At 38.3% G+C, this 21,817-nt stretch overlaps 1 protein-coding gene across 2 annotated transcripts in view; it reads right to left on the bottom strand.

The window, feature by feature from the left end:
• The window catches only part of ARL14EPL (ARF like GTPase 14 effector protein like), a 29,151-nt gene that overhangs the window by 3,895 nt on the left and 3,439 nt on the right, over positions 1-21,817 (bottom strand). Inside the window, exons 2-3 of one of the 2 annotated variants that reach the window (XM_004042379.5) lie at positions 5,825-5,929; positions 3,744-3,883 (exon numbers count right to left, since the gene is read on the bottom strand). In XM_004042379.5, the coding sequence (XP_004042427.1) occupies positions 3,744-3,883; positions 5,825-5,920 (236 nt within the window). In that variant the 5' untranslated portion in view covers positions 5,921-5,929. The remainder of the gene's footprint in view (positions 1-3,743; positions 3,884-5,824; positions 5,930-21,817) is intronic. The other variant, XM_055387469.2, reaches the window with a different exon arrangement.

Here is a 21,817-nt window from a genome sequence, read left to right as displayed (position 1 = left end):
GAATAACAAAAATACCTCTGTATAACTTATAGCTGTGATTACCACTGAAGTCCAAAAGGCTGGTTGTCCTAAGCTAGCATGGCAAAATTATGTATAATACTCCTGCACCCTTTGTCCCTAAGCAGGCACAATGCCTCCTCTCCTTCTGTTCAGCTAAGTAATATGGTTCCATCCTGTTCCTTTTCCTAAGAATGCAGGGAAGGGAAAGGATTAGTCATTATGTGCACTTGCTGCCTGATGATCACGCTTTAGCAAGAATGCCTTCTAATGAAGATTCACATTTGAAGTGCTTTATCTCTGGAATGAAACTCTTCCTAAGCAACCCCAGGAAATTTAGCAGAAGAGGATATTTTAAATCTATTATAAGAATGATGGAGTAGATGGTCCTGAAATCAACCTATACCACAGGTCAGATTCTGTCCTCCCTTTGCCTTAACTCAAATATTCTCCTGTGTTGGTAAGGTTTTATGGTTTCCTGCCCATTTGATGCTTTTTTTTTTTTTGGTAAAATCCTGAATTATACACATCAAAGCATGCAAAATATATACACTACATGCATAGATAAAGAAGAATAAAACAAACTTGTGTGTGCCCACTGTCCAGCTTAACAAAAGAGTGTTACAGCAGTGAAGTCCTCTTCGATCCCCACTGATTGCATCCCTCTACCCTCCCCTCAAAAAGGAACTGTAGCTTGATGTTATAAAAGTCACTTCCGAAGGCCTTTTCTGCATCTACGGAGATAATCATGTGGTTTTTGTCTTTTGTTCTGTTTATATGCTGGATTACGTTTATTGATTTGCGTGTGTTGAACCAGCCTTGCATCCCAGGGATGAAGCCCACTTGATCATGGTGGATAAACTTTTTGATATGCTGCTGGATTCGGTTTGCCAGTATTTTATTGAGGATTTTTGCATCGATGTTCATCAGGGATATTCGTCTAAAATTCTCCCTTTTTGTTGTGTCTCTGCCAGGCTTTGGTATCAGGATGATGCTGGCCTCATAAAATAAGTCAGGGAGGATTCCCTATTTAACAAATGGTGCTGGGAAAACTGGCTAGCCATATGTAGAAAGCTAAAACTGGATCCCTTCCTTACACCTTATACAAAAATTAATTCAAGATGGATTAAAGACTTAAATGTTAGACCTAAAACCATAAAAACCCTAGAAGAAAACCTAGGCAGTACCATTCAGGATATACGCATGGGCAAGAACTTCATGTCTAAAACACCAAAAGCAATGGCAACAAAAGCCAAAATTGACAAATGGGATCTAATTAAACTAAACAGCTTCTGCACAGCAAAAGAAACTACCATCAGAGTGAGCAGGCAACCTACAGAATGGGAGAAAATTTTCACGATCTACTCATCTGACAAAGGGCTAATATCCAGAATCTACAATGAACTCAAACAAATTTACAAGAAAAAAACAAACAACCCCAACAAAAAGTGGGCAAAGGATATGAACAGACACTTCTCAAAAGAAGACATTTATGCAGCCAACAGACACATGAAAAATGCTCATTATCACTGGCCATCAGAGAAATGCAAATCAAAACCACAATGAGATACCATCTCACACCAGTTAGAATGGCGATCATTAAAAAGTCAGGAAACAACAGGTGCTGGAGAGGATGTGGAGAAACAGGAACACTTTTACACTGTTGGTGGGACTGTAAACTAGTTCAACCATTGTGGAAGACAGTGTAGTGATTCCTCAGGGATCTAGAACTAGAAATACCATTTGACCCAGCCATCCCATTACTGGGTATATACCCAAAGGACTATAAATCATGCTGCTATGAAGACACATGCACACGTATGTTTATTGCGGCACTACTCACAATAGCAAAGACTTGGAACCAACCCAAATGTCCAACAATGATAGACTGGATTAAGACAATGTGGCACATATGCACCATGGAATACTATGCAGCCATAAAAAATGATGAGTTCATGTCCTTTGTAGGGACATGGATGAAGTTGGAAACCATCATTCTTAGCAAACTAATGCAAGGACTAAAAACCAAACACCGCATGTTCTCACTCACAGATGAGAATTGAACAATGAGAACACTTGGACAGAGGAAGGGGAACATCACACACCAGGGCCTGTTGTGGGGTTGAGGGAGTGGGGAGGGATAGCATTAGGAGATATACCTAATGTAAATGAGGAGTTAATGGGTGCAGTATACCAACATGGCACATGTATACATATGTAACAAACCTGCACGTGGTGCACATGTACCCTAGAACTTAAAGTATAATTAAAAAAATTATATATATATATGTATATATATAAAGTCACTTCCTTGTTTTGCTCTTAGTTATGACACATATGTAGGTATCCCTAAACATATTGTGATTTTCCTTTTGTAATTTGCTTTGTTAGTCTGATCATGAGTTGAGATTCTTCCATGATGGTACATGTAGCTGTTCAAATATTTTCACTTCTATGTGTATTCCACTGTGTAAATATATCACAAGTTATTTATCTTTTCCATTGTTGATGGACATTTGGATTATTAACAGTTTATTTTCTTTGCTATTTCAGTGATGCCATGAAACTTCTTAAACATATCTCCCTATACATGTATTAGACTTTTTCCAAGATATTAATATATACTCAGGAGTGAAGATGTTAGGTCATAAGGCACATAGGTAACACCGAGCTGTTTTTAAATAGTGGTTGTCCCTTTTTACACTTAATTCATATCTCATAGCTTCATCAGCTTTGATGTCAACAGACTAAATTCTGACTCCCTGGGGAGTATGGCACTTCTCTGTATGTGCTGATCAGGTTCGGTATCCTGAATGTTTATTTATCATTTTATTAATTTTTCTATTAGGATATTTACACTTTTCTTATTGACTTGTAAGATTCTTCATATATTTTGGATACTGATTTTTTATATTATTTATAACTTCTCCTACTTTATGGTGTGTCTTTCACTGTTTTTATGGAGTTTTTAATGGGCATATTAATTTTAATGTAGTCAAATTTATCATTTTCCTTTACAGTTTTCTTAGTTTATTATTTTTTATTTATTTATTTATTTGTTTATTTTTTGAGACGGAGTCTTGCTCTGTCATCCAGGCTGGAGTGCAGTGGCATGGTTTCGGCTCACTGCAACCTCCGTCTCCTGGGTTCAAGCGATTCACCTGCCTCAGCCTCCCAAGTAGCTGGGACTACAGGCGCGTGCCACCACGCCCAGCTAATTTTTTGTATTTTTAGTAGAGACGGGGTTTCACCGTGTTAGCCAGGATGGTCTCGATCTCCTCACCTAGTGATCCACCCACTTTGGCCTCCCAAAGTGTTGGAATTACAGGTGTGAGCCACCGTGCCCAGCCAGTTTACTTAGTTTATACTTACGATGCACTAACAATCATTGTACTTGATGATAGTCCTGTGCCCATTTAATATCCTGAGTTCATTCCCATGGTTATATTATTTATCCTTCTAATGATACATTTTTGTTACTTTTAAATCATCTTTCCTACTAAAGCCATTACTCTATTACACGACTATTGAAGTCTTTTTAAAAAATCGATTCCTAATTCGGGATTATAGTCTATTTTTCTGTTTCTTAAGGTTGCTAACGTCCAGACACATTGGTACTATTATATTTTAGAGGAGATATTTTTAAATAATAAATAATAAAAAGAGGGAATCTTTAATTGCTTTGTCAAGGAGAATTCATGCATTTCATAATCCCACAGATCAAATACAATAAGTCAGAATCTTACTTGTATTTTGTAGAAAAATATTCATTCATCTTTGACATCCGGGCTTTCTTTTTCTGCTGCCTTGTTTCAGGATTAAAGTCCGCTACCTGTGGTCCAGGGTTTCGAAATGCCAAGCATTTTAACTGCCGCTCTATTTGTTGCTATTAAACAAATAAACGTATTAATAGTAAGAAACAAATAAAACAGATAGTTTTATCTGTTTTACATTTCCCCAAGATGAACTTTCTGTAACTTTCACCATAAAGGCATGAAAGTATATGTTTTACACAAAGAAATAAACGGTTTAATCTAATTAAGTTTCAAAAGATGGTGTAAATTTTCTCAAGTTGGGCCATTCTTTCTGAATAAAGAAATAGTATAACACTCATAAAATAAAAATGTAAAAAACAATCAAGGGGAATAGAAGAATTCTTTTTAAAACCGCAAAACGCCACTCAGCTTTCCAAATTTGATGGGATGCACATCAGAATTAGCATTTGATGTGGGTAAGGACGAAGGAGTAGAGGCCCTTCCTCGGCTGTTAGCTAAAGAAGCCCATGTAGTGTCTCAAACCGCAGTGAGAACCCAAAGTAGATCCGGCACTCCCCTTCAGTGCCCTGGGATGCATTTCGGAGCTACTCCCTACCCGGGACTGGCCTCCATGGGGGGCTCCAATTGAGAACTCAGCCACCTGAAGGATCGACTTTCAGTCAAAGCCGGATTGGAACAAGAGAAATATTGCTAGGATGACTTTCTAGGGCATAGGGGGACATTTTCAAAAGTCTCTGGAGGTTGTTTTTTTTTCCTTTCTTTCTTTTTTTTTTTTTGAGATAGGGTCTCGCTCTGTCACCCAGGCTGCAGTGCTATGGCGCGATCATGGCTTACCGCAGCCTCAATCCTCCAGGCTCAAGTGATCCTCCCACCTCAGCCTCCCATGTAGGTGGGACTACAGGCACACACCACCATGCTCGGCTAATTTTTGTGTACATATGCAGTAGAGATGGGGTTTCACCATGTTGCCCAGGCTGGCCTTGAATTCCTGGGCTCAAGGGATCCACCATCTGCCTTGGGCTCCCAAAGTTCTGGGATTACAGGTGTGAGCCACTGTAATTAGAAATTAGATGGGGCCTGAGCTGAAAGACAATTAGAAATTAAATGGGGCCTGAGCTGGAAGACAAACAACAAAATGCTTCAATCGAATATTGTACTGATAACTTATTGTGAACATGTAGCACATGTCATGAGGGAAGAAAATGCTCTTTCGAAGGATTGTAGAAGAAAATAATCTCAGAAGCACAAAAACATATAGGCTGACATATACATGAAATACTCCATCTGGAAACAAAAGGGAAGCTTTCAATGTAGGAATTTCAATGTAACAAATTAGTAACAGAATGTCATGGACTTTTCTGCAGTTTATTTAGTTTAATAAGAGTCTATTAAGTCTAAAATAATATAATGTTTCTTTTAAATTTCATCTTGGTGTATATGGGTTTGTTTCATAAACTTAACCTTAAACTGTTCTGCATTAGATATGGTTATGACATATACATACAACTTAGTACCAAGTGATTACTATTCTAAGTAGCACAGCAAGAGGTTAAGAACAGAGACCCAGGGTCACCTGCCTGTGCTCAAGCCTTGGCTCTGCCACGTACTAGTGGTGGGCCTTGAGCAAATTCCTACGTCGCTAGGACCCAGTTTCTCTCTTTCTAAAATGGAGTTAACAATAGTATGGTGTGATAAGGATTAGATGAGTTAATACATACAGTTTTAGAGCCATAACATGACATAATAATAAAAAATAAAGGTTCATTAAATAAAAATGTTTGTATATATTCTCCACAAAAAGCAGAATTTTATTGTACAGAACACTGGGCTAAAAATCAGGGTACACAGGAGGTGGAGAGGAGATGTGTGAGGCGAGAGCAGCCCGCAGTAAGCAGTGGGGTGGAGGGAAAGCTCTATCAGCCTGGGCGGCAGAGCTCCTCGCTGTGAGGTCCTGCCTGGGCCCACCTTCCCACCCACATCCGTGGGCATCTCAGAGATCCTCGAGGGGGCACTCCCCAGTAGCATGGAATCATAGAATCTGTGTGCCATACCAGTTGTTTCTGTCCAATTTGACAGTTCTTCTCAGGAAAACTATGATCTGTGTGTCTCTCTTGAATGGAATTGTTTTTCTCTGATTGTTCATTCATCTCTGATCACTTAAAAAGTAATTGGAAAAAGTAAAACATATTAATATCATCTATCCCCAGTAACTTTATCTGGTGATTCTTTTACTCTCCCTCCACGTCTCACTTTATTCAAAGCCAGACTGTATCTGTACTCCCAGAACCTTTTCTCCCACTCACCGTTAAACCTTGCATCTGACTCCCCCAGACCACCCTACTGAGGCTCTCCTCTGCCAGGGGTTCCAGGAGAAAATCAATAGCACCTTTGACAGTCCTTAGCATCATAAACCTCTCTTAAGCAGGATAAAGAAGACTCTGAGTTTTTAGAACTCCATTCCTCCTTCTTTACACACACTCTTGAAAGAAAAAGTATGATACGTTAATGCCGTACATACACAGTAATGTTGTGAAAAGCTCATCCACTCCCATGGTTTCGGCTGACACCTCTTCATGTATCATTCCCACAGTGACTCCCCAAAGCCTTGACCTCCTCACTCAAATTTTCTGATAAATTTCTAATGCAGCTTGTGCTAAATGGTAATCAGGTTTTCATAAAACCCCACTGCTAAAATGCCTGTAACTTACTTCTTCTAAATTACTTCAGTAGTATATATACAGGGTGCGTGCATCCGTGTGTGTGTGTGTGTGTGTGTGTGTGTGTGTGTGTGTGTGTGTGTGTGTGAGAGAGAGAGAGAGAGAGATGGAGCCCATACAAGATGGTAATCATGAGTGACAGTCCAGGGCTGGTCTGCAATGTTCTATCAGAAAAGACCACTCTCCAGAGAAGGCTTCCACGGGCCCTGCTGTTTTCCCTGATTCTCATCAACTACCATTGCTGACTACAGGGTGCCATTTCTACTGAAGTAACTTAAGAGTTAGGCGTTATCATGTTGGCTTGACTCATTTAGCATCACCTCTCTGCTGACCAATTGGAAATTCCAATTCTATCAATGGGAAATCTCCAAACTTCTCTCGACAGTGGCTGGACTAATTTACATTCTCACCAATAGTGTATAAGTATGCACCATGGAATACCACGCAGCCATGAAAAGAACTAAATCATCTCTTTTGCAGCAACATGGATGCAGCTGGAAGCCATTATCTGAAGTGAACTAACAGAGAAAACAAAAACCAAATACTGCATGTTCTTACTTAGGTGGGAGCTAAACGCTGGCTACATATGGACAGAAAGATGGCAACAATAGACACTGGGAGCTACTGGGGTGAGGGCAAATGGGTTGAAAAACTACCTATTGGGTATGATGCTCATTAATTAAGTGCATTATCCCCTTGTAACAAACCTGCGTATGTACTCCCTGTGTCTAAAATAAAACTTGAAAGAAATAAAATATTCACATTTTTTTAAAAATCACCTTTTTATTTCTCCTTATAAAATTCAAACAATGGTTCTCAGGAAAAGTAAATAACAGCTATTTTAAAATGCATATATTCATAAATAGAATTCATAAGCAGATACATATATATACAAAATAAACACATTAAAGCCTCAGTGGTGAATTTAATTTTGTTTATCTTAACTTTTCAGTCTTTGCATTTGCTGCCATAATTTCTACTGCCATTATTTTGGAGAATTTTAATTTACTTTTTTGTGCGTGTTAAGTGAATACTTAGGGCTGTGAAAAAATGTGATTTATAATAACTATTATTTCTAATTGGAAAATACAGTGACACTGCCATAAAGACTTATATGTGCTGTTTTATAGCACTGCTGGAGTTTCTTACTGCCCTCTCATAGCCAACTTATCTCTCTTTTATGGTCCTTCAAACTATTTGTTGATTTAGCATATTACGAATGAAAGAAAGGACACATTAAAAGATGGCAAGGGCAAGGAGGGCAAGGGCTGAAAAACTGCCTATTGCGTACTTAGCTCTTTACAAGATAATGAGTTCCATCATAATCCAAACCTCAGTATCATGCAATATGCTTCTGTAACAAACCTGCACAAATACTTCCTGATTCTAAAATAAAAGTTGAAAAGGAAAGAAAAATTAATTAATTTAATTTAATTAATTACACTTTGTCTACATCAGTTTTTGCTTTGATACTCTCACATGCAATGTCAGACCTGATCAGCCAAACATTCCTATCAAGAGTTTTTCAACTTGTAGAAGACAAAAATCATATGGAACTGTTTCAAAAATCACTAATTTTCTTCTGAATCTCAGACCTACTGAGGTCATAATTTGCAGGAAAGAATATGGTATTCTGCGTAATTAATAAGCTCTCTGATGAACCTTATCATTAGGCTATTAAAGGAAATACTAGGGTAGGAAAAGTAGGTACAATTTTCTCCATGCAGTCTTTCCATCTGATGGTAAAACTATTGTCCATATAGATGGTCCCTGACTGAAGATGGTTTGACTTAGAACTTTTTGACTTTATGATGGTGTGAAAGCATGCTCCTTGATTTGCCATGGGCTACGTCCAAACAAACCCATTGTAAATTGAAAATATAATATGCCAAAAATGCACTTTCTACTTAAAAATATTTTGGGTTTATCAGTACGTAACCTGATCATAAATGAGAAACACTGTATTATCTCCCCCTCCCAGACATCATAATTCATTTAATACATTCCAGCCCTGCTAATATTCTGAAATCAGGAATCTCTTTATCTCATTCCTATTAAAATACTTCAATGACTCCTCTCTGCCAATAATATCCCACCCCTCTGGTATATCAGTGAAGGTTCATCATAGCCATCTCTAACCTTTATAGGCTCATCTTCTGTCATACCCACACTTCGACCAAAGTTACCTGATCCCAGTAACTTTGGTCGAGGGATCCCACTCGAGTTGCCGTAGATGTCAAAGTTTTACTTATGTTCATCACTTCTTCAAGATAACAGTAGCTCTTAGACATGCTACTAGATCTTGCTTGATGTGTTAATAATTGGGCACATATATTACTGTCACAATATTTTGATAAGCGTATTTCAGTATAATTGGTTTCCTTTCTTAACTTACAGGTTTTATGTTATAAAATTAAAAATAACATTCTGAGAAATGGTCCATAGATATCACTGTCTGCCAAAGGGATCCGTGACACAAAAATAAGATTAAGAACTGCCAAAAGGCCGGGAGAACCTACTGCCACCATCTCCACTGATGATGGTGATGAGAAACAACAGTTCCCAGCTCAGGATCGTTTAAACTATACAAGATGCTCATCTTCAAGCAGGCTAGAAGCCATATGTATGCTAAACTATTGCATTTGATGGGGATACAAAAAGTGTGAAATCAGGTTAATAAACTGATTTGTCCTGACATTGTGTCAGATTGCCTATGAAAGAGCCATAAACTGTTCTAACACAAAGAGAAGAGGCTCCCCCAAGCATCAGACTCCTAGAGCAGAGCTAGTCAAAGTGTGATCTGAAGATGAAGTCAGATTGCCTATGAAAGAGCCATAAAGTGTTCTAACACAAAGAGAAGAGGCTCCCCCCAGGCATCAGACTCCTAGAGCAGAGCTAGTCAAAGTGTGATCTGAAGTGTTTTCTTTCCCCATATGGGGAAAGAAAACAGGCTTGGGTCAGAATAGAAATCAACTGCTTCATTAAGCATGTTGGGTAGTGTTGGGGTTTTAAAAGCAATATCTCAAAATGAAGGCTTCAGAAATAGCCTCAGAAGCAAAACTTTCTCTCTGTCTTCTGCCCTCTTATCTCTCAGCCCCATTCTCTTCTGAGGCTGGCCATAGAAACTAGAATTCCTCTTCCCCAAGGTGGGTTACAGAAACCAGCACCCCTTTTCTCCAAGGCCAGCCATAAAACCTTAAAATATTACTCTAACTTTTCCTCCACCCTATCTGTGTAGAAACTGACCATAAAGAAATCATCAATATCTGACCTACCTTGTTTAACTGTAGGTCATAAGACCCATTCCAGAGACGGTCCTGCGTTATACCCAGAAGGAAGGAACACATGCTCAGAGAGTCCAGGGAGAATGTAGAGACAAGGGACTTGCTGGGTTTCCCCACTCAGTCTATTAGCATTAGATCATACATTCTTTGGCCAATCATAGTTCTATACAGCTGTCCATACCTTGTTGAACCTAAGCAGTACAATTTTCTGTATTTTACAGCTGAGGAAACCAAGGCTCAGAAAGAGTCATCTGAGTCACAAAGATACTAATAGGATGCATGGGTTTGGATCTCAGATTTAGGTGACCCCCAGTACTATGTCCTTTTAAGGATACAACACTGCTCCAAGATTTATTTTATTGGTGATTACCATCTCTACACAGAAGGCTGGGGAAGGAATAGGAAAGGATGTACTTTAAATAATCTCAAGTTTTCCTCCTTCAGCTCTTCTTCAGTAACACAGCACTCAAAGGGTATACTAGGAAAGAAAAGCCTCCTGTTTAGGGCACATGAGCCACATCTGACTTCAGGATTGGATTCTGAAGAAAGTCACTATATTAGTCTTCTCGGGCTGCTATAACAAAATATCACAGACTGAGTGGCTTAAACAACAGACATTTATTTCTCATATCTCTAGAGGCTGGGATGTCCAAGATCAAGGTGCCAATTGAGTCAGCTTTTGGTCAGGCTCTTTCTGGCTTGCAGGCTGCCTGCTTCTTGCTAAGTCCTCACAGGGCCTTTTCTTGGTATGCATACAGAGAAAGAGAGGCTGTTTTCCTCTTACGAGACCAGCAATTCTATCAGATTAGGCCCACACTCTAGAACCTCATTTAAACTTAATTACCTCCCAAAGGCCCTATCTCTAAATATAGTCATGCTGGAATTTGGACTTCATTTATGAATTTGGAGAGGACACAGTTAAGTCAATAACAGTCATATACAGACGAAATTACCCTTGAAAATCCCTTCAGAAAATGCTACATTGAAATAACCCAACATAGCCAGGCATTTCTTCAGCACTGGAACAGATTATCATTCCTTAGGGTCAGCATCAGATGAAGCAGCTGGCTTATACATAGAAGCCATGATGGCTGAATTATCTATGATGGATACATGATGTTTACTTTTAAGCCTCAGAATACCACACCCTGGCAAGGTGTGGAAGCCTCAGGAACCACATCCCTTGAGGGAATGGCACCAGGTCCATACCTCTATCTTCACACTCACTCTGAGGCACAGGTCATTGAGCGATACTCCAGGCAAAATGACTCATACGTTTATCACTTCCATTTATGTTTAGGATGCTGTGGCAGGTAGAGTTGAATTTTCATCAGTTGATTGTGTCTTGCATGGGGTAGAGTGAGTATTTTTCCATCATTACCCCTACGGACACTAGCAAATTATCAAAGCAAGAAGTGTTCCATTTAAATTCTAGCCTAAAAGTTGGTCTCTGTTCTTACTCATAGCGGATAATGCCACTTATTCAGGGACACTATCTGTAAGATATCTCTTGGAATATATTTAGACGTGAAAGATACACACACATATATACAACAAAAGAGAGTCAAGCTATTTTCATCTCATTCTGTCTCTAGTCTGAGTCCCTATACTTGCTAAATTTATGGGTCGCTGAGATAATTGACAGGTGAGTCAATCCCACCAGGGGCATATCTGGTAGAGAGAAAGGACACCTGTGCAGATGGTCAATTAAGTCATTCCCTTGCTGCCCTCTCCAAGCTGTTTCAGCTGTTTTCAAAACCACAAGACAATAACCTCTAAAAAATCTCCACTGCCATTTGTCCTTTAGAATTAAAAGTAACTTTGATTTAAGCCTTTGAGAGTGTTGTTAGATAATCAATGTTAATGCTCTAGAAGCAACTTTATCTACAATATCCACAGATTCCTAGCCATACTTTTGTAGTTGTATTTTCGTACACACACACACACACACACACTTCTGTGGGTCAATATGAAACAATGTGAAAATACATACAGTATATTTAAAATAATTTGAAAGTGCACTCAGCAGAGAATTTCATCATCTGTGGAACACAATGCCACCACATAGTTGCTATTGCTAATGCCACGAATGCTACCATCTGGCATCGCTTTAAAACCAACTCCCTTAAATGGCATGTCTGGGTCACTGACAGATGAGCATCTAAAAGGGCCTCTCTACCACACCTTATTTGTACTATGGATCTCTTGAATTATACATTCAAATTATTTCTTGCAATTTTAAGGTTTGTGAAAAACCAACCCCTTCTGTTTACCCCCCTCCACCAATGGAGAGTGGAAAAGGATGAAAACTTTTATGAGACCAGAATACTGTGCCATTTTCAGCATTATCCTGGTAAATATATTCAGCATTTTCCTGATAAACATCCTTCAAAAGCACTCATCTCAAATATTTAAGTGTGGAGATTCTTTCTTCCAAATCCCAATGGCCCTATTATGCTCATTTCTTAGTTTTTATTTTTATTTTCATTTACACTGAATTAAAGGAACCCCAATTGTCTTTCACTCTTAAGTATAACACATGAATATAGCAATATATATTCAGAATCTACATGATGTGGCTTGTTTTTCCTCTTCGTTCTCTGCTAGCCTCAGAGGGCATCGGGTTTAGGATGCATCATTTGTAAAGGTGCGCCTTTCAAATGATGAAGTTTCACAGTTCTATTACTCCCTGCTTCTTAATGTGAGTTGCCTCATGAAGACGAACTAGTAGGGTGGTAAAGAGAAAGAACACATACCTTTAAGTTGGATGAAAAAGAAGGAAAGAATACTGGAAAGAAAGGAAAACTGTACTGCCTTCTTTCCTTTGTTTTGCTGAGAAACCACAGAACCCTCAAGGGAAAATGAGAAGGCCTCAAAGGTGCTTCAACAGTTTAATGCTGTATAATAATGGCTGGGACGAGGGGAGGTAGAAAATGAAGGAAGGGATGGATGTAAATGCTAACTCACTCTTCCACCATGACTCTATTCTAAAATCACATGAAATCGGATTATGAGAGTTCACCTTCTCTCTCATCTTCCATTCACAATAATCAGTTAATCTAGAGTTAAGTTTTTACTCTATTGTCATATGTCAACTTCAAAAGTTTAACTAATACTAATACCAAATTGTCCCCTTTGCTATTTTGTACTTCAGTGTAAATAGCACTAATAGCACTACATATATATATATACATATATATATACACACACACATATATACACACACACGTATATATAAATAATGTTTTTCTTCAGTGTTAAAACCATTTAAGTAAAAGCTGCTTTCCCAAGAGAAAACTAAACCATGTTTATAAACAGTGTCTAAGACATATACTAATCTCTAAATTACCACCTTCTAAACATTGTCCTCTGCCACCAGGGTTTGGATATTATGTAGTGAGTTATTAAAACCCACTTCACTGGCAGGTTAATACTTGCTCTGTTCACTTGTGAATTATAGGGTAAACACTGCTATTTCATTACTAATTACTTTTACTGCAAAGAACAAGGAAAGGAAACAAAATCTTCAATTATAAGAGCTTGCAACCCATCTGGCAATGATGCAAAAATCCTAAGGTGGCCCCAGAATAAATATATTTGACCTGAACGTTTATGTATTAAGCCACTGCTATATTTTTGAGATTACACAGCAAATTTTGCATAGTTAAAAATGTGTTCCATCTTGCCAGTTCCAGATTGATAAAATTCAAAGCTTGTAAAAATCCTACCAGACTTTTCCACAGTCAATCACTTCCTACAAAATAAATTCTTTGGCCAATGTTTGACTTTGCTTTTAGAAGGGAGTTTTGCTAATATACTACAGCAACACTGAAACACAACAAACACATCAAGGGCCGAGGGCAAAGGTAGTAATGCTCTTAAAACTAGACAGAGGAAAATTTTCTAAAAGATAAGGTTTGAAACCAACCAAGAAAAGTCCCAACTGAGAGGTTTTTTTAAAATTAAAGTGCCAAGAAATAACAGTGCACCACAGCACTGAACCTTACTTCCTTTTATTTTTCTAATTTAAGTAAGAAACTAAGTCGTACAAAATAATTATCCTGTATTATTTACAAGTTTCTCAAGCAACACTTAATATAGTTTTTGAAATAATGGTTTAACTAATAAATCTTCAGGAGAACTTTATATCACTTTTTAAAAGATAATTTCCTTTTAAAAGACTGAAGAGTATTTTTCAAAGGTAATAATACCTCATTAAATTTGCAAGTCCAGAAATTATTGAACTTCTGACATGATTTTTGCTATAAAATTATATTTTTTCATCTTCAGATATTCTCAGGTTTCTTAGAGAATAAGTTGAATGTAATGTAAAATTGGTTGCTTTTTCAAATGAAGGATTCACATACTAAAACACTCCTTAGCTTACCCTTTAGTTCTCAGAAAGTAAAACCTTCATGCTTATGAGTTATGCGTGGTATTATCGGGTTGGTGCAAAAGTAATTGCAGTTTTTGCCATTACTTTCAATGGCAAAATCGCAATTACTTTTGCACCAAACTAAATTTATTTTACCAGTTTTTAGCTATCTGTATATTAATTTGGAATATATTCTGTACTTAAAAGTGACACAGTTCATAAGCTTATCCATTGCAGCATTGTTTATAGCTGTGAAATATTCAAATGCCCATACACAGGAGAGTGGTTGAAAAAACTATGGTACATCCCCAAGTACCATAGTACATAGTACATGTGGTACTACACAGCTGTAAAAAAAGAAAAAAGAGTAAGGGAGATCTCTATGGAGTTATATAAGACAATTTCCAAAATATATTGTTAAATTTAAAAAGCAGAATACAAAGAGTATTTATAGGATACTATCCTTCACGTAAGAAAGAAGGATTATAAGAAAATTCTTACTGCAGCCAAGTAATTTTAATAAATTCTGTATGATATAGGGTGTGGCTTGTGAAATAATTAAAAAGTTGCTGGCTTTGGGAGTTATAAGTATCCAGGGAGGGGTTACAGTAGGAAACTCTCTAGCTTTATGTTCCTGAAGCTGTTAGCATCTTTCTTAGCACTTACTGAACAAGCTCTCACTGGGCTGCTCCAATCCTCTAACTGAAAGGCTCCAAGAAGAATAGCCCTTATTGTCTGGGTACTATTACTTCTGGTTTGCTGTGGTTATTGTTTTATCAAGCTGCTGTTCTACTGTGAAGGTGTTATGAGTTGTATTTTTGAAAAGGTACACTTTCTAGTGGGAGTCATCATGAGGGTCCAGAAGTGGATGGCACTGATATAGAATACTACAGACCTGAGCCAGGAGCAGTGGCTCCTTCACTGGATGTACTCAAGGGTATCTATCCACACTGCCCTTCAGATAAATACTTCTTGATGAGCCAGACAATGTGCCAATGATAAAAGGGCAAATAAGACACAGTTCCTTTCTTCAAAGTGCTCAAAGGTCTAAAAGAAGAAGATATGTAATCAAATAAGTACAAGATGTGCATCACAAGTACTCAAAGCACTGTGCAGCTGAGAGAGGCAGAGCGGGCGGAGGGACTAGTGTGCTGTCCCTGGGAATCAAGGTGTCAAGAAAGACTCCTGGTCAAACATTGTGGCTCACACCTGTAATCACAGCACATTGGGAGGCCAAGGTGGGAGGATCGCCTGCACCCAGACATTCGAGACCAGCCTAGACAACATGGTGAGACCCCCTGTCTTTACAAAAAATAAAAAAATTAGCCGAGCATGTTGGCTCATGCCTGTAATCCCAGCTACTCAGGAGGCCAAGGCAGGAGGATCGCTTGAGCCTGGGAAGTTGAGGCTGCAGTGAGCCGTGATTGAGTCAGTGCATTCCAGCTTACGTGACAGAGTGAAACCCTGTCTCAAAAAAAAATTTGTTTTGAAAAAGACTGACTAGAAAAGGTGCCAATTAGTGGATCCTGAAAAATGCACGGGGAAAAACTCAGGTAAAGAGGGAGGGAGAAGGACATTCTAAGTGACTGGAGCTGCTGTGAGCAAGAGTTGAAGGTAGGAGAAGTCTACAGATTTCAGAGGGCTCTAGTGGGGGTGTCAGGGGTTGTCTAGGCTCTGACACGGCTAAACTGCAAAGTGCACTCCAGTAGCTTCTGTGTGTGTATATAGACTCTAATGAGCATCATTCCCAGTGACAAAAATGGAGTGACTAGCAGGTAAGTGAAATAAAGTCAACAGAGAGGAGAGTAAGCAGAGTTATGCAATTTCAGGACCTCCAGCAGCTCCATTTTGGAAAATCATTAAAACAATTTAAAAAACAAAGAAACAGAAACAAAACAAAAAAATAGGATAAAACTACTTCAGTGTTTTCCCCCAAAACTTCCTTGTAGAACTGGCATGCCTTATATGCCAGTAAATAAATACATATATTTTTACATATTGAAAAATAATAATAAAGCAGTGAAAGTATTCTGTATGATACTTCAGCAGTGGATATATGCCATTATACATTTGCCAAAAGCCATAGAATAGAATGTAATAGTCAAAGAACTAACCCTAAAATAAATTGTGAACTTTGTCAATATTGGCTCATGAATTATAACAAAAGTACCATACTACTGCATGATGTTAATAATCAGGGAAACTGTTGGGGGATAACAAGAGAATACCTGAGAACTCTCTGTGCTTTTTGTTCAATTTTGCTATAAAACTAAAACCTCTCTAAAAAATATTCTATTGTTTTTTGATGCACAGCATAAAAACTTTTTTTTTTTTTTTTTTTTTTTTTTGAGAGGGAGTCTCATTCTGTCGCCCAGGCTGGAGTGCAGTGGCGCTATTTCGGCTCACTGCAAGCTCCACCTCCGGGTTCATGCGATTCTCCTGCCTCAGCCTCCCGAGTAGCTGGGACTACAGGCGCCTGCCACCATGCCCGGCTAATTTTTTTTTTTTTTTTTTTTTTTTTTTGTATTTTTTGTAGAGACGGGGTTTCACCGTGTTAGCCAGGATGGTCTTGATCTGACCTCGTGATCCGCCCACCTTGGCCTCCCAAGCAGCATAAAAACTTTTTACACAATTTCTAATTTGAAACAGAGAGTGGTATAAGTGAAATAATGTTCAGTTTAATTGTTTCATATTAAAAGAATTAAATTATTTTCCTTATTTTACTATTATTACTATTATATTTACTATTACTTTTAACACAACTATATGCTAATATTGTGTTACTACTTTGACTTACTAATATCGTGCACTACGTCCCAGTCTCAGGACACATTTTGTTCTTGCTGTACCTAACTGTGCCTTTATTCTCTTTTCCAGAAATGCCTTCCCGTCACTCTTTAATCACTCCTTTAATACCTTCCCTTCACTCCTGTTATATACCAAACGGCTATAATTTCTATTAATTTCGATTATAGCCAAATGGCTATAATTTCTATTATTCTATATAAATTCTATAATTTCTATTATAGCCATTTGGTATATATCAGGAGTGAAGGGAAGGCATTAAAGAAATGATTAAACCAAATGGCTATAATAGAAATTATATATAGCCATTTGGTATATGTCAAAAGCTTTAAAATAGACATTATCTTTGACCCAGCAATTCCTCTTTGGGAAATTTATTCCAAGGAAAGATAAACATCTTCGCAAAAATTTAGCTACAAGAGTAAATCTTGTATTAATTCCTAGGTTTCGAGTTGCTAAGTTGGGAGAGTAAAAAGTTTGGCAGCAACTTAACAGTCAAAACAAAATAATGTGATATGAAGTAGTCATTAAAATAATGTTGTGGAAACATATTTGTTAAGAAGGAAGATCAATACACATTATTATTACAAAAGCAGATCTGAGAATGTAGAGAGTTTTAAAATTTGTGAGATAGTTTAGTTAATCATATTTTTCTAGGAACGTAACCATTTCTTCTAAGTTTTCAACCTTATTGGCATAAATTTGTTCATAATATCATCATGCTATCGTTGATGTCTGCAGCATCTGTAATTATCTAATGTATTCATAATACTGTTTATTTGTACCTTTTCTCTCAGAGATTTCTCGTCTTCTCAAAGAACTAAGTTTTAGCTTTCTTGTTTTTTTTCTATGTCATATTCTTCTAAGAACTTTGGGTATATTTTCATGTTCTGTTGTTCTAAGAGGTATGTTTAGCTCATTAGTTTTCATTCTTTTTTTCCCTTAATGCAAGCATTTCGGGATATAAATCTCATTAGGTTCTTCCCTGCCTGCCCAGCTTTGTATCATCTCTCTTTTCATCATATCTCTATCTTTGATTTGATCACTTGTTTCAAAGAAGAAGTGTTCTCTTAAAGTTTTTGTTTCATGGAGAAGTTTTTTTGGTCTTTTGTTCTGCTTTGTAGTATATTTGTTCTTCTATGTGTCCCTTACCAGCTATTTGATTTTCCTGGTACCTTTGTAGAGATCCCGTTCTGGTTCTTTGTGTTTAATCTGTGATCTTTGCTTGAAGGCCATCCTTTCCAAGACACCTATTTGTTGAAGGATGATAGGAGGAGGGCCTGGGGTCAGGAGTGGATGAGTTTAAGAGAGCAAGTGATTAGGTGTGTTGACTTGGGAGCCTTCCCACCAAACCCTGTTCAGGACCTGACCCTCTGCCCCAGGCTTACACTCCCTCCTGGGGTACAACTGAGTCTAAAATGTTTCCTGTCCTCTTGTGGATCAAGACCAGTAACTGCAGAGCTGACTGCCACCCACCTTCTTCCCCCACCCTGCTACCAGACAGCAAGGGCGGTTTGTCTGTGCATTTCCTCATTCTGCTTCATTTCCTCCGCCACCCCTGGGCCCCAGGGACTCCCTGAAAGGCTGTCTGGGGCTTGTAATTACAAACAAAGTGTTACAGGTTTGGCCTCTCAGGGTGAGCCACTTAATTTTGGAAGGTTCTGCCTCCCATTAAAGATCCACAGAAACATGTATTTGCTCTCAGATTTCTTTTACAACTGGGTCCAAATTTTGTTTTTTAGAAGTAGTTAGTCATGGAACGTGTTTTTCAGAATGTGCTCTATTTCCTCAGTGCATTGAATTTTCATCTTTTTCACACCCGCCCTCCCCACCCCATGTTTCCCAGGCCAACTTCTAACCTAACCTAGTTTCCCTGCCTTAAGTCTTTTAAATCTCCACACTTCGCTGCTGAAGTTATTCTCCTTAAAATTCTTGTCTGCATTGTGTCACTTTCCTCCTCCAAAACCTTTGTGGTCCTTTGTGGTCCTCAGCATGATATTTTAGGCCTTGCATGACATGACCTAATTCTACCTTCCCAGCCTCGTTGTCACCGCATCCTTCCGTTAGCCTGACACTAAATTCTAGCTAGAGTGCTACAATGTTCCCACTTCCAGGACCCACTTACGCTTTCCCCAGTGTATGTCTAAAATCACCATTGTGTAATCATCCCCATTGCCCAGTTAGAATAAGCACCTCTGTTTCTATGTTTGCAAGCTTGTTCATAGTTATTTACACACTTGTCTCCCCTATCAGCCCTCTCCCACTTCAAGGCAGGATCTATATGACTTTTCATTTCTATGGCATCATCTGCCACAGCAACTAGGACATTGGTACTCATGCATACCCACTAATAGAAAGGATCAATGGCACATTTTTCACTGTGAATAGTAACTTAGTGATCTGTTTCCCAGGAGTCTGAGCAATATAAGGCACTTTTTTTTTCAGGTTCTAACCCACTCCGCCATCTCTACCTCTCCTCCTACCTTGCCCTGTTAAATTGGAGCGTAAGATTCCTGCTGTGCATGATAGGCAATGCAAGCCCTAAGGTTCACAAGCACAACAGTGACTGAGAGCATTTTCTCTCCATGAACCTTACATTTGCAATGCATCCCCTCTTCCTGCTATTGTATAACCTACATCAATGCAGTGTTTATCTCAAATTGGTGTTAAAATAAAAACCACAAACTAAAACCAAACAAAGTACATTCTTGTGTGCAGGTAAGAAAACAGTTAGATAGTAATCGTAGGTATCTCTGGATTTTTTATACTTTATCATTTCCTATATTTACCCATTTCCTATAATAAGCATGTATTTCACAATTTTTAAAGATATTAATATTTTAAAAATACTTCTAAGAATAATGTAGAACTCTCTTGTATGTGTGAAATAACTATGTCCAGCAGATGGCACAAAACCCCTAATCCAGAATTAAAACAGTTAAAAAAACAAAACAAAACAAAAAAACTCTTGTTACTTGAAGAATGCCATGTGAAGGGCATGTATCTTAGTGACCAGGAATGAGCCAAAATGGACACTGCTTCCAGAATCTTCGTCTCCACTAGGTATGATTTGTTTATCTCTGTTATAGTCAAAGGTGAGTCGTTTCAGAAGTAAGGAAGGGGCCTCTGTGATATGCAGGATGTGTGGGACCTGCAGAGGCTGCAGGGCAAGATGGACTACCCAGAACATTCTCAAAAAGTGGACAAGCTGTGTGTCAATGCGGTGTCACATCTGGAGAGGGCTTTGGAGACCATATAGTCCATGTGTTTTCAAACATTGTTATTACCATTTTTTTCTAAATAAACTTCAATGTATGAAACCAAAAAAAGTGAATCTCTCCTATTTAAAGCAGGGGATGGGATGGGAGGCAAGAGCCACGCTGGGCCTTCTCTTTGTCCCAGAGTAGCTCCACCCCTTGTACCTGACATAGTCAAGAACTGGCTATACTTAATCAACAATTATGGAAACCATAAAATACTTCCAAGAGGTCCCTAGAGAAAACCCCTAATGCAATGGTTTCATTTTACTGCTGAGAAAAGGGCTGCTCAGAGGAGGAGAGTTGCAAATTAAAAATGGAAAAACATATAAAAAGCAAAAAAAAGAAAATCTTTAATTGCCTTTAAAGGAAAACATCAAAAAGAATATTCAAAATGCATCAATAAATTTAGTACTGGTGTTTTCACAAATTTGACATCTGAAACTGGAATTTATGATATATTAAATTTCTGGTATTTTAAACATTGGATTCACTTAAATCTGTTTTATAGTTACAATGGTTTAAGGAAACTACAGGAAACAGCATTTCAGCTAATGTGAGGTTTCAGGAGACATGTAAGCATATTTCTAGGTTATATTTTTGCAAATGAAGTTTATTTATATCAATAAAATATCCTTAGGTTGTAATTCCTGCACATTCTATAATTTTTCAATGCAACTATAAACCCAAACAAATAGTGACTTGACCGCATGAAGCTGGTCATTTTAGAGCTTCTATAAGCCCCTAAAAATATGTCTAAATAATGTTTGCAAAGTAGATGCAACAATCTATTTAAATGCATTTACCTAAAGTTTCTTGTCAGAATGAGTCCAAATTTAACTATTCTTATAATAATTATCTTGGAAATTTTCCTTTGTTTTGGACATCCATTTCTATATGAAGCACTGCCTGTTATTTCCAGGAGCTTCCCACTTGACACTGTATTATTCCTGGTCTACGGAAGATATATGTGTTTTACAAGCTTTCAGAGAGGCTTCTCAGAGTGTCATAGTATCTTAACCATGTCCTAAATTAATAAATAAAACGAAAACCCAAAGGTGAATGGGGTTTAGCAGTAGAGAGCATGGGTCTTAAATTCTAGCTTCTGCTTCTGCTAGCACCTTAAGCCCCTATTTCCCCACGTGTTGAGATCAGAACAATTATACTGACCTGAGTTGGTGAGTAAGCCATTGTCTCTCAGCTCCAAAACCACCTTTTAATGCTCTGCTTTGTGATGTTAGGACTTGGACTATGTAAACCACATTTTGGCTTTGCCGGCTCTGCCAACAGGGGTGTTGAGGGACGTGGAAGTTTGGAAGAGAAAGAAGGTGCTTGCTTGCTCCTTCCTGTTTGCTTCCAGTTTCTGTCGGTATCACCCCAGCAATGGTTTTTCCTCCCGGCAGTGGCTGTTGAATTCCAGTTCTCAGGCTTCTTCCCTCAGTCTCCCAGACCAGCTTAGTGTGTTCCCCACAGAGATACCAGCAGCAGCTGGCCAGAGCCTCCTCCTCAGAGGTCTGAGTCCAGCTCCAAGGGGCTTTCCTATGAGTTTTTGAGGCATCAGCCCCAGTCAAGTTGACCCTCTCCTTAAGGTCTGGATCCTAGCTGG

The sequence above is a fragment of the Gorilla gorilla genome, chromosome 4 (assembly GCF_029281585.2).
Source record: "Gorilla gorilla gorilla isolate KB3781 chromosome 4, NHGRI_mGorGor1-v2.1_pri, whole genome shotgun sequence".
Taxonomy (NCBI): Eukaryota; Metazoa; Chordata; class Mammalia; order Primates; family Hominidae; genus Gorilla; species Gorilla gorilla.
Note: the sequence above shows the minus strand (reverse complement) of the source record. Positions and strands in the feature narration are given on the sequence as shown.